The sequence below is a fragment of the Crinia signifera genome, chromosome 6, assembly GCF_055691185.1.
Source record: "Crinia signifera chromosome 6, ASM5569118v1, whole genome shotgun sequence".
Taxonomy (NCBI): Eukaryota; Metazoa; Chordata; class Amphibia; order Anura; family Myobatrachidae; genus Crinia; species Crinia signifera.
Window position 1 is genome coordinate 254,962,343 of NC_139222.1, and position 13,686 is coordinate 254,976,028.

Consider the following 13,686-nt stretch of genomic DNA (forward strand, 5'->3'; position numbering starts at 1 on the left):
CATACAAAATTTACACCATAATGCCCATTACATGTTAAGCCACACACCATAATGTCCATTACGTATTATGCCAAACACCATAATGCCTATTAAAAATTATGCTACATAAGTGCTGCTTACCTGCATGCTCATTGCCAGGGGTTCCATGCTCATTGCCATGTTGGATTACATGCTCATTGCCAAAGGGGAATACATGCTCGCGGTAACTGGGGGACAGCCGCAACCAGGCAGAAATGACAGCCATTGACCGCCGGGCAGAGAGCAGGGGACTACTGTATTCAGAGCACTGTAGCTCCCAGCTATTTGAAATAATACCCCTTTCACACCAGAAAATGCAGTGACTTACCCAGCAATATGGTCCCAGGATCATGCAGGGACATTCCCGGGCTGGCCCCTTTTACACCAACCTAGTCACTGCATTTTCTGGTGTGAGGGGGACAGAAAACCCTCGCCCCCCTTTAAACAACCAACTATATCTTTGGAACCAACTGACCCATTTACATGTGGGCTTCGAATGATTTTGGTCCCTGTGAAACTGGGCCATTTGGTTCCAGAGAAATTTGTCCTCAAACAACATGAACAGCCATGAAATTACATTTCAGAAATGAAAAAAAATCGGTTTACCCGCAATATCTCTAGAACCAATGAACCTATATGGACCAGCCTGGCATCAGATTGAAGGCCTCAAGCTTCTGTGATGCAGGAGGGGGAACTGGCAGCCATTGGAACCTGGTCGGGGTCGGAATTAGCGGGTCCCATGTTATCCTATGGGGAAAACTTTCCAGCTTTGCCTGGTGGTATCTCCGGTTCCCGGGGGCTAGCAATGCGGGGCCGGGCTCATTGGAAAGCCCTGGCCCTCAGCTACAACATGTGCCTATTTGGAGAGTGGGCCTGGAGCTGTAGCTCCATCAGGCCCATTGTTAATCCAGCCCTGGGCAAGGGGTCGGAGAACCAGCTAGTTTATAGTTGGAAGGGTACGCCTGTGCGAATGGACCTGAATAAGGTCCTAATGCTGGGCAGTGTCTGAGGCCGGGATACTCATGGAAATTGTGTAGCGAGGAGTGGACAACTTTCCCACACCGCTAGCATAACAGACCATGCCCAGTCCCACCCCAACAAGTATGACAAGTATGACATAATTGCATACTGATGCCACTTTTTTTTCTGTGTTTAAAACAATATATCTTATATATTGACCAGTGGCGTAGCTATAATGAGGCAGCCCCCGCAGTGGCTTGGAGGAGACAGCGCTGCGGGGGCGCCAAGATCGGAAGCGGCATTGCTGCTTAAAAAAATATTAGTAGGGACGCAGAGGAAGCCCTCGCATCCTTGACTCCTCCCCCTTCCCTACACACCGCCGGCGCAGCTCGCTTTCTCCCTGGCCGCGGCGCTGACTCTTAGGGAGGGAGCAGCAGCATGTCAGGTGACTGCATGCCGAGAACAACCCGCAGTGTCTGCAGCGAGCCAGCACATTAAGCAGCCTGACACCTCCAGCGCCATTCCCCGAGGCCCCAGGTGCCACACTGCTCCTCCTTACTGTGAGAAGCTTTCTGCCTGCCCCTCTCTTCCTCTCATGACCTACTGACGAGGACTTCCCTCTGATGCTGGCTGCCCCGGAGCCAAAAGATTTTGGGGAGATAATAAATCAGCTGCTGGCCCCTGGGGTGTGCAAAAAAAAAAACAGTAGTGGGGAAGGGGGGGGGGGGGGGTGTGGAATCAAGAAAAGCCCATTGCCTCATAATAGCCATGTTGCACTAACACCCTACTGGAAAGTTAGCCTCCTGCAGAGCTCTGTCCCTCCGTCACTGTCCTCGCATCCCATATGTCTCTGTCTCCGCATCCCTGCCATCTCTGTCCCCACTGCCTTTGTCCCAGCATCCCTTCTGCCTCTGTCCCCGCATCCCCTCTGCCTCTCTCCCCACCATTTCAGTCCCGTATCCCCTCCAACTCTGTCCCCATGTCCCCTCCGTCTCTGTATCCACATCCCTGCCATCTATGTCCCCACCACCTCTGTTCCCACATCCCCTCTACTTATGTCCCTACCATCTCAGTCCCCACATCCCCTCCACCTCTGTCCCTACGTCCTCTCTGTCTCTGTCCCCGCATCCCTGCCTCTGTCCCCACATCCCCTCTGCCCCCACATCCCCTTTGTCTCTTTGAGTCCCCGCTTTACCTGAATTTTTCTCTCAATCCGTGTGCCATAATGTGAATTTTGTCTCAATCCATGTGGCATAACGTGAATTTTGTCTCATTCCATGTGGCATAATGTGTAAGGGGCAAGTGTAATGGGATCTACTATTGTGTTGAATAATGTGTATAAGGAGTATATGATGTGGGGCATGGACACATAGTATAGTGTTAGGAGCATTACAGTGTGTGCGTATAGTGTAAGGGGCATCATGGTGTGAGGCATATAGTGTAATGAGCATTACATTGTGTGGCATGTAGTGTAATGGGAATTACGATGTGTGGTGTATAGTGTAAGGGGCATTACGGTGTGTGGCATATAGTGTAAGTAGCATTACGATGTGTGGTATATAGTGTGAGGGGCATTACGGTCAGACATAGTGTAAGGGGCATTATGGTGTTTGGCATAATGTTTACTGGGCATTGCAGGGTGTTGTGTAAGTGGCATTACTGCATGTGGAATTACAGTGTGTGGCGTAATGTGCAAGGGGCATTATGGGGGGGAGGACAACTATTTTAGCTTGGGGGAGCAAAATTTATAGTTACGCCACTGATATTGACTTATGTATTGTAATCAATACTCAGTTACACATTAACAATCCAACAATTGCTTAGTTAAGCTACACACATTTGCCATGACGCAATTTACATCTCAAAAAACTGGAAAGGCCTAAATCTTACCATATTCAGACACAGAAAATTGAGCTTCATACATGTTGGGTATTTTTATCGTGTAATCTCCTAACGTGAGCTCCTTTGCCAGAGGGAAGATTAAATCTGCAATTCCTTGATTTGGTGACACATCAAGCCACTGTCTGATGCGATTAGCGTTTGGATCCTATGGGTAAATGGATAAATATTCATATTGCTTTACTCATGATGGATAGCAAGAAGAAAATGAGAGATGAAGATACATTCATGACAATTGTGGAGGTACATTATGGATCATTTACCCATGGGAAGTGGATACAGGTGAGCAGCCTGGCCTCACCAGGGTTTTCATGAGCAGATGGGTAAATATATAGACTATTCCAACCTAGCAATTAATAAACAGAGGAGCGGGCTTGTGTGCAGCCCCCAGCTCTCTGGAAGCAAGTCAATTAGGGTCACCTCTTGTGGTTGACCACACATACTAAAAAATCACCAAGTGCTGCTACACCATGGGAACCCGGTGCACAAACGGCAAGGAGCCGCCGGGATACACTAAGGCCAATCCTCCATACGCTGACTGACACGCCGGAGAGAAACCCGCATCAGCGGTGCTATCTACACTGCAGCCGCACCATCCAAGCGGCGTCTCCGTGCATCAGGTACAAGCGAGGACACTTCATACAAACGGAGATTGTTCAGCCCAAGGAACGGTAATATAAAACTACTGCTGATATTGTCCTGTGCAATTTATCGGGCACTTGGCCCTGATCACCAAATATTGGATGTGCTCAATGCTATAAGCAACACTTGAATCTTTTAATTAAGGATATCCTTAACCAAAGCCTTACGTATTTAAGGACTCACTTCTCTACCCGGACGCGGGTAACTGTATATCATACATATGGACGGTGCATTGTGCCCTATATAGGCTGATAAATCAGTGCTGCTAATTTGTATTTATTATTCGTCCATTGTACCTTCCCCATTCATTTATTATTTATTTTTTGATTTGTTAATTTTATTTTTATTTTATATTTTCTTGGTTATTTTGATATTTATTTTTATTATTATTATTATACTTTTTCTTTTCATGTGTAGGTTGTGTCATTGTATGGAAAATTATTAATTTTAGTGTGCATACGCATAGAAATAACTGTATTTGTGTACCCAATACATTTTACTAAAGTACATTGAGTTTTATTCACTTCAGCGCCCCTTGCTATTGTTTTGTGACCAAGTGATTTCTGGCTTGTTCAAAAAAGAACGCACCCTATTACATCTCACCCCTGAACTTTTGAAAATATAGAGAACAGGCATAGTGACAAATGGGGGATGATAGGGGAGATAGCAAAAAAAAAACATATTAACCAGGGAATCAGGGGCCGATTCTGGATCTCTTGTAGTAATCCTAATTTGACCCCTGCCCCGATGTTCAAACCCGACAGCAAATGCCGTGGCGAGTGACACATTCACCAGCCCATTCGCAGGAGGGAGGGATGGGGGCGGATGGGGCGGGGACAGGGATCACCCATGGGAATGGCCAGTTCAGACTGACTTTCATTAGCAAAGCCAGGAGAAATCATTGGATGGTTGGTCGAATGATTTCTCCTGCTAGTGGCTCATGCGATGGGATGTGTTTTCATTACACATCCCCTCGCATGTCTCCAAGGGGAATCGTTGTCGTCTCGTCAAGGTGGGGGCAAGCGCTCAGACGAGTAGCGTCTCTGGTGCTCGGTAAACTGCGATTTGTGCAGCTTAATGTGCCAACCAGAATCACCCTCTTGGTGCGGTCATGTATGTTTGTAATTCTATATAGTTTATATTTATTGAAAATAATGCATATAATGACAATGCACGTGGAACCCCCCAAAGGAGATCAGTAGAACAGCACAGAACACTGATATATTCAGGACATACTCACTATTATTTCCACCATTGGATACTGTAAAAGAAACACAAATGCAAATTACATTTCACACGCAATTAAATTAACGCATGTGATAACGAAAGCACAAAGTTACCTGTAAAACTAATAATACCTGCAAGGTAACATCTGACATCCTTAACAAAAAAGTAAAAATTGCACTACGGGGCAAATTTAATTTACTAAAATAATGTGAAAAGGGTGTCACATTATTTTAGTATAACCTAAATGAAGTGAAGGGCTTTGGGAGCTGTCCTTTGCATTACTAATCACATATATTAGTGCATATGCAATTAGGCATATGGACACTGAACTCCATGCTGAACTAAATGCTGTCACACATTGCTTCTGGCTCCCTTATACTCTAACTGCAATCACTGTGTAACAATCTCAGCAATCCTTTATCTTCCAATATTTTCTGTAGGCACCCCTTGCCTCTAGTACCTTGCCTTCTCACTGCTCATTTTGGGCTACACCAACTCCATTCTATATTGCTCCTCTGAACAACTTCTGTACTGTAAATATGTCTCCTTGTTCCTGTCCCTTATCAGTCCTCACTGTCAGGTCTCACCCCCTCTCAATTTCCACACCACTCACAGACACCCACAACCCAGCCATCCTAATCCCTATCTCACCTCAACCCAGCCATCCTAATCCCTATCTCACCTTTCCCTTCCTATCCTTTCTCCTGTGCACTCTGGAATTCTAGATCAATCTGCAACAAGCTTCCAACTATCCACAACCTCTTCATCTCCCACTTTTTTTAACCTTATCGCCACTGAAACCTGGCTCTCAGAGGAGTCTGACACTACCTTCCCTGCTGCCCCCTCCTATGGAGGCCTCTCCTTCACCCACTCGGTCAGACCTGATGGCCGCCAGGGTGGAGGAGTGGGCATCCTTCTCTCCCCCCAATTGCACCTTCCGCATCATTCGCCCTGTGCCCTCCCTCACAGTCTCCACCTTTGAGGTACACACTATCTGCCTCTTCCACCCCATTCACCTCCTTGTGGCTGTGATCTACCGCAAACCCCCCCCCCCCCCCAGCCCCTGCTCCCCTTTCCTTGATTTGCAAAGCCAGGAGAAATCCAGGCTTCCACAATTTCTTGCCTGGGACCTTCCCTCTAATATCCTCAGTGATTTTAACATTCCTATTGACATCAATAATGCTGCCTCCTCTAATATTCTCACCCTTTCCACCTCATTTGGCCTCTCTCAATGGACCTCCACCTCCACTCATAATCTCGGACACTCCTTTGACCGTGTCTTCACCCACCATTGTAAATACTCTGATTTCTCGAATTCTTCCTTCCCACTCTCTGACCATAATATGCTTTCTTTCACCCTCTCATCCTTCCCTCCCCTCTCATTGCCCAAACCCGCAGTCACCAGATGCAATCTTGGGTCTCCTGACCCTGCTATTCTGTCCTCCCTAGAGACTTTACTCTCTCCTCTTTCCACCATGACCTGCCCCAACCAGGCTGCCTTTCTATAACTGTTCTCTAACTTCTGCTCTCGACTCTGTGGCCCCCCTCTATATTGTCCCCCTCCGATGCTCTAAACCCCAACCCTGGCACAACAAACTAACACAATTTTTACAAAAATGTGCTCATTCTGCTGAACGCCTCTGGAGGAAATCTCACTCTCTGGCAGACTTCCTCCATTTCAACTGTATTCATTCCTCCTACAGCACTGCTCTCTCCATTGGCAATCATTGGCAATCTTTTTTCAAATCACTCATCTCTTCTCAGTCCTCCAGTCCCCGCTGTCTCTTTGAAACTTTCAACACTCTCCTTCGCCCTCCTCCACCACTCTTCCTATCATCCCTCACTGCCACTGATGTTGCCTCTTTCTTCCTCTCTAAAATTGAGATAATCCAACATGATATTCCCTCCCATCCCCCCTCTGCTGCCCACCCACCCCAATCATCCTCCCCCTCCAACTACCCCACTCTGTCCTTCTTCTGCCCCACTACAGATGAGGAAGTGCACTCCCTCATCTCATCCTTTCCCCCCTCTACCTGTTGCTTGGACCCCCTCCACTCCTTTCTCTTCCTTTCCCTCTCCCCCACTGGCTGCTCCCACCTTGCTCACATGTTTAACATATCCCTTTCTACTGGCATCTTTCTCTCACTGTACAAACATGCTCTGGTCTCACCTATCTTTAAAAAAGCCATCCTAGACCCTTTATCACCCACGAGCTACCTCTCTATCTATCTTCTTCCAATCACCTCTAAACTACTTGAATGGCTGTTTTACAGGCATCTCACCAGCTACCTCTTTGACCACTATATCCTTCTATAATCTGGCTTTCGCCCACTCTACTCCACTGGTGAGTCATCAATGACCTGGTCTCAGCCAAATCCAGGTGCCACTTCTAGACCTCTCTGCAACCTTTGACACTGTGGATCACCCTCTCCTCCACACCCTCCAAAACATTGGTCTCTCTGGCAATGTCCTTGACTGGTTTACCTCTTACTTCACCATCCATTCCTTCTCAATCTCTCACTCTGGCACCACCTCACCACCTCCCATCCTTCCTGCTGGTGTCCCTCAGGGTTCCGTCATTGCCCCCCCTTCTGTTTCCCTGTAAACCCTTTCCATGGGTGCACTCATTAACTCCTTTGGCCTCCAATAGAAACATAGAATTTGACGGCAGATAAGAACCATTTGGCCCATCTAGTCTGCTCCTTTTTTATCCTTCAGGTAATCTCAACCCTTTTTAATCCTTATTTATTTGTAAGGATATTCATATGCCTATCCCAAGCATGTTTAAATTGTTCTACTGTCTTAGCCTCTACCACCTCTGATGGGAGGCTATTCCACTTATCCACTACCCTTTCTGTGAAGTAATTCTTTCTAACATTTCCCCTGAACCTACCTCCCTCCAGTTTCAGTGCATGTCCTCATGTTCTATTACTTCTTTTCCTTTGAAGAAAATTTCCCTCCTGTACTATGTTAAAACCCTTGATGTATTTGAAGATTTATATCATGTCCCCCCCTTTCCCTTCTCTGCTCCAAACTATACATGTTAAGATCTTTTAGTCTTTCCAGGTAAGTTTTGTGATGTAGGCCATGCACCATTTTAGTTGCCCTTCTTTGTACACTCTCTAATGTATTTATATTCTTCTGAAGATATGGCCTCCAGAACTGGACACAGTATTTCAGATGAGGCCGTACCAATGACCTATAAAGTGGCATTATTACGTCTTTTTTTCTGCTACTGATTTCTCTCCCTATGCAACCAAGCATCTGACTAGCCTTCCCCATTGCTTTGCTACATTGCTTTCCTGCCTTTAAGTCACTTGAAAAAGTCACTCCTAGATCTCTTTCCTCCTCATTAGTTTCCATTATAGTACCCTACAGTATATACCACCTCTATGCTTATGACACACAAATCTACCTCTCCTCTCCTGATCTGTCCCCCACTGTTCTCTCTCAGGTTTCCAACTGCCTCTCTGCCATCTCCTCCTGGATGTCTGAGCGTTCTCTGAAGCTCATTATGGACAAAACTGAACTCATTATCTCCCCCCACCTAGAGTTACACCCCCTACTAATATCTCTATCACTGTTAACAACACCGTCATCACCCCTGTTCCCCAAATCCGCTGCCTGCGTGTCACTCTTGACTTCTCCCTCTCCTTTGCACCCCATATCTAAGGTCTGGCCCATACCTGTTGGTTCCAGTTACGCAACATTGCTCGCATCATGCCTTTTCTGTCCCAGAGTGCAAATAAACTTAACATCCACTCACTGGTCATTTCACGGCTTGATTACTGCAATGTTCTCCTCACTAGCTCCCAGCTGGCTCCTCTCCAATCTGTCCTCAGCAGCCTGGCTTACAGTATCTTCCTCTCTGTCACAATCCTGCCAGAACTATGTGCATTTGTCCTGTCATACCAGCCTGTCAGTCTTGTGTATCTCAGCCTGCTGCAGCAAGACTACCATGTGATTTTAACCTGTGCTAGTAATGAGCACCTGGGTGAGTTCTGAATTAACTCTGTAATTACCAGTTGAATGGAATCATGCAAGTTCCCTGTTGGCCTCATCATGAGACTGTTTCAGGTGTTGCCATTCCCAATCACCCGGCTGCCCAATCAGTGCTGCCCTGAGGCGTTATCCTCCCAGCCCTGCATTGACACCTTGCTTGTGCATTGTCGCTTCTAAGCTCCATGCTGAAGGAGCTCTCCCTGAAGAGGCTCCCCAAGTTCTGAACCACCCTGGCTGCGGCTCCTCTCATCCCAAGTACCTGTACCAGTGTTCACCTGCACCTGTGTGCTTCCAAGTACCTGCACCAGCGTTCACCTGCACCTGTGTGCACTAGTTCCTGCACCTGTGACCACTTGTACCTGTGTGCTCCAGTCCCTGCACCTGTGACCACCTGCACCTGTGTGCTCCAGTCCCTGCACCTGCGTGCTCCAGTTCCTGCACCTGTGACCACCTGCACCTGCATGCTCCAGTTCCTGCACCTGTGACCACTTGCACCTGCGTGCTCCAGTTCCTGCCCCATGTGACCACCTGCATCTGCGTGCTCCAGTTCCTGCACCTGTGACCACCTGTGACCACCTGCGTGCTCCAGTTCCTGCCCCATGTGACCACCTGCACCTGCGTGCTCCAGTTCCTGCACCTGTGACCACCTGCACCTGCGTGCTCCAGTTCCTGCACCTGTGACCACCTGCACCTGCGTGCTCCAGTTCCTGCACCTGTGACCACTTGCACCTGCGTGCTCCAGTTCCTGCACCTGTGACCACCTGCATCTGCGTGCCTCAGTGTCTGCACCTGTGACTACCTGCACCTGTGACCACCTTCACTGCCGCAGATCCCAGCTATCCGCACCTTTGCCCCGGTTGCTGTCATCCCGTGCTTCCAGGCACCAGTGCACAAGCTGTTCCTGCTCCGTGCTTCAGGCACCTGTGCTCCCATGGTCTCTACTCTGTGGTTCCAGACACCTGTGCTCCTGTGGTCTCTACTCAGTGCTTACAGGCACCAGTGCACAAGTTGTTCCTGCTCCGTGCTTCAGGCACCTGTGCTCCTGTGGTCTCTACACCGTGTTTCCAGACACCTGTGCTCCCATGGTCTCTACTCCGTGTTTCCAGACACCTGTGTCCCAGCTACAGTTACTCCAAGCCTCCAAGCATCCATTACCTGTGTACAGCTTTTTGTTACCTGCATCCCATTCTGTTACCTGTCTCCAGCACCTGTTGCCGAGATACAGCCTTCAACATTCCTGGTAGCTTTCCCAAAGACTATTACAGACTTTGTGTCATCCTCTGTGCCTTTTTCCCATTGTACAAAAAACTTAATTCATCTTATCCACACGCCTTCAGCCTCTGTTTCCATTTGTAGTCAGCTAACCACCAAGGTCACTCCCGGTTCCCAATCCCCAGTCGTGACACTCTCCTGCCACTCCACTTCAGCCACTCTCCTTCAACAAAATCTGCTCTGGCTCCCATTTCCCTACAGAATCGTCTTCAAACTCCTCACACTCACATACAGGGCCATCTCTAATTTCATTTCTCCATATATATCCAACCTCATCTCTAGTCATACTCCATCCTGCTCTATACGGTTGGCCAACGATAGTCATCTCTCCTCCACCCTGTTCACTGCTTCCCACACTAGAGTTCAGGACTTTGCCCGTGCTGCACCCCTTCAGTGGAATGCACTCCATCGCTCCAGTAGACTCTCCCCAACCTTGCAAAGCTTCAAACTGGCACTGAAAACTCACCTATTCATCAAAGCATACCCTTCCGCTGCATAACCTAGTCCTGAGGCTGGTCCTCCGACCCCCTGCTTCTCCCCTCCTTAACCATCTCTGATCCCTGCTGCAATCCCCCCCTGCATCACCGCCGGCCGCATTCCCCATAGGTATCCATGGGGGATGCGAAACTGCCTGATGCATCAACATCAGGCAGCCCGGCTTCGCATCCCTGGGCTATATCCATCCTGAGATGGCAATAGCCCATTGTAGCCTATGGGCTTCGGATCTCACTGCTGCCAGGGCAGTACGGTCAGCTGGGTCAGCGGGGGTGCATGTGCAGATCCCCCGACTTCCTTCTAAGTGCATCACAGGGAGGGGCTCCTTTTGGAGCCCTGACCCTGCGGGCAGGGGATGTTATATCCCACTGTTAGGATCGCATTTCTGGGCGCTAATATTGCATTGTAAATGCGATCAATGATAAATAGGCCCCTTAAGCTGTAATGTGTATTTAATTGTGGTGCTCTTTTTACTTGTACTGTTAAGTTTTGTCTCCCTATACTGTTCCTTTGTATGGTGCTGTGAAACACTTGTGGCACCTTATAAATAAAATAATAATAATAATAATAATAATAATAATAATAATAATAATAATAATAATAATAATGCAGCTGGCAGTGAGGGATGGTGGATGTCAGAACATCCCACCCACTGTACTCTATTAAAACCCTTTACTACTGTAACAGCAGGAACTAGCCCTGCAGAACAGTTAAATGTCTGTTTTTGAACATCTTACCTTGATGTTTTGCGCACGGAAGGTTTTGTCCATAGTTACAACACGGAAATTAACTGAAATTAAGAACATGTTTTGTAATAAGATATAATTAGTTTATGAGTTTCCTATCAGGATTATTGTTAAGCATATAAAGAATAGGCGATTACATTGTTTAGTCCTGGCCTAACGGTACTTGGGCAGTGGTAAGGGATTATGAGGATTTAGAATAACTACTGTATGGCTCGGGTCCATGTGCTAGGAAATGTACTTACAGCAGTTGAGGCTAAGACATCTCGCTTAATGTTTTGGGGCCTACATACGGGGAGAATTGCTGAGTGTTCTGACCGATGCTAGATTGCTTAGAATGCTCAGCAGGATCGCTCAGCACAGTGATGAGTCAGCGATGAGTGCTGAGTGATCGCTATAGATATGACTTACTCAAGTCAGTAGTTACATGCCAAATGTCTTTGTTACTTTGTATATTATTTGTACGGAACTGTCTCCATTATGTGGCCACTTTCAAAGTAAAAGATAACGAAAATAACAATAATGATAATTGTTGCCATACAAAAAGTGACTTATGTGATGTGCTGTATGGTATTACCTGTCTGTCCTGGTTTGTAGATGAGTTTGTCAGTCTGGATGAAAGTCACATAGTCTCCTTTATATAGCATAACCTTTTTGGACTGGTCAATGTTGATGTGCTCTCCTTGAGCAGACACATGGAATTGCCAAACCTCTTTTTCCTGTACAACATGTGGAATCTGAGAATAGACACGGCATCAATCAGATCATCAGGCACATTCAGGAACAAACCATTTATATGAAACATGATGATACATAGGTTTGTATGGCGGTTTTGAAAATGCTAAAGTGCAAATAAATGCACTGCTCTATAAAGTAGAACAATGTGCAGTTGTTGTTGCAGTGATGCACACATGGGGGTTTCTGAGTACCTGACTACCCAACCCCCAAAAATGATGATTTCCCCTTATACATACTGTAGCTCTCCCATATCCTTTGAATCACAGCATCATGCCACCAGAGGCAAAGCATATGGATGTGAGTTGCCTGGACTCACCCCAAATCAAGAACCTGGTACTGCATAGAAAGTGGGTACTCTTTATCTAGAAGGGCGCCCATCGCGGCCATCGCATGTACCAAAAAATCGCATGCGATGCGACCGACGCGATTACCGCGATTTTACATAGGAAACAACGTTAAATGGCCCAATTGACTCGATTTTACATAGGGAACAATGTTAAATGGCCCACAGACCCCAAATAGCCACCCTGAAGTGTGAAATGGCCCCCCCAATTGTTAACGCCACCCCACGATCAACGTCAACCCGAAGCGTGGCGAGCGCAGCGAGCCCGCGAGGGGCGGCGGTACGCGTCCTCCGACCTTTTCATACCCCCACTATCCACGTCGGCGTGGAGTTGAGAATAGAAAGTGTGGTGAGCGCAGCGAGCCACCGAGCCCAAAGCGTGGCGAGCGCAGCGCGCCCCGCGAGGGGACACGGACACCTGTGAAGCCCGCGAGGGGACGCGTAAACCTGTGAAGGTGTCCGCGTCCCCGCGCCACGCTTCGGGCTCGGTGGCTCGCTGCGCTCGCCAAACTTTCTATTCTCAACTCCACGCCGCCGTGGATAGTGGGGGTATGAAAAGGTCGGAGGACGCGTACCGCCGCCCCTCGTGGGCTCGCTGCGCTCGCCACGCTTCGAGTTGATGTTGATCGTGGGGTGGCGTTAACAATTGGGGGGCCCATTTCACACTTCAGGGTGCCTATTTGGCCTCTGTGGGCCATTTAACATTGTTCCCTATGGAAAATCGGGTCAATTGGAACATTTAACATTGTTCCCTATGGGAAATCGCGGTAATCGCGTCGGTCGCATCGCATGCGATTTTTTGGTCGCATGCGATGCGACCGACGCGATTTTTTTTCCCTTACGATGCCCACGATCAAAATCGTGGGCGCCCCTCTAGGTAAAGAGTACCAGAAAGTGTGTTTATATGTTAGTATGCATGTGCTGTGGAAAGAAATATGTTCAAGATAGGACATATAGAAGTCTCCCTGGGTAGGGCACAAGCCTTTGATATTAAAATGTAACTTTTATTAGATATGTGTTAAGAAATCCCTCGAATAAGTGAGGAATATAATACAATCAACATAGAACATGCAGCTGGACAAACGTAACGATAACAACAAATATTTACAATTTAGTAAGAAAGCAGTGAAATAGTAGGGCTTTCTAAATAGCTAGTATCCCAGGATATCTGAATGTAATTGTAATAAATATTAGATGTTATCCTGGTCTCGATACAATTCTAACAGTCTGGAATCAAAGAGAGGGATGTTGGTGTCATAGTAGGCTCATGCAATGGGAGATATATCACTGATAATTGCTACAATAGCCATTTCCCTTAGGTACATGAGCATAACACACTCAATTAAA

At 47.3% G+C, this 13,686-nt stretch overlaps 1 protein-coding gene across 1 annotated transcript in view; it reads right to left on the reverse strand.

Moving 5' to 3' along the window:
- LOC146009235 (alpha-2-macroglobulin-like protein 1) overlaps positions 1-13,686 on the reverse strand; it is a 159,522-nt gene that overhangs the window by 131,798 nt on the left and 14,038 nt on the right. The window contains exons 3-6 of the mRNA XM_083149396.1: positions 11,836-11,995; positions 11,253-11,305; positions 4,760-4,780; positions 2,869-3,025 (exon numbers count right to left, since the gene is read on the reverse strand). Of these exons, the coding sequence (XP_083005522.1) occupies positions 2,869-3,025; positions 4,760-4,780; positions 11,253-11,305; positions 11,836-11,995 (391 nt within the window). The remainder of the gene's footprint in view (positions 1-2,868; positions 3,026-4,759; positions 4,781-11,252; positions 11,306-11,835; positions 11,996-13,686) is intronic.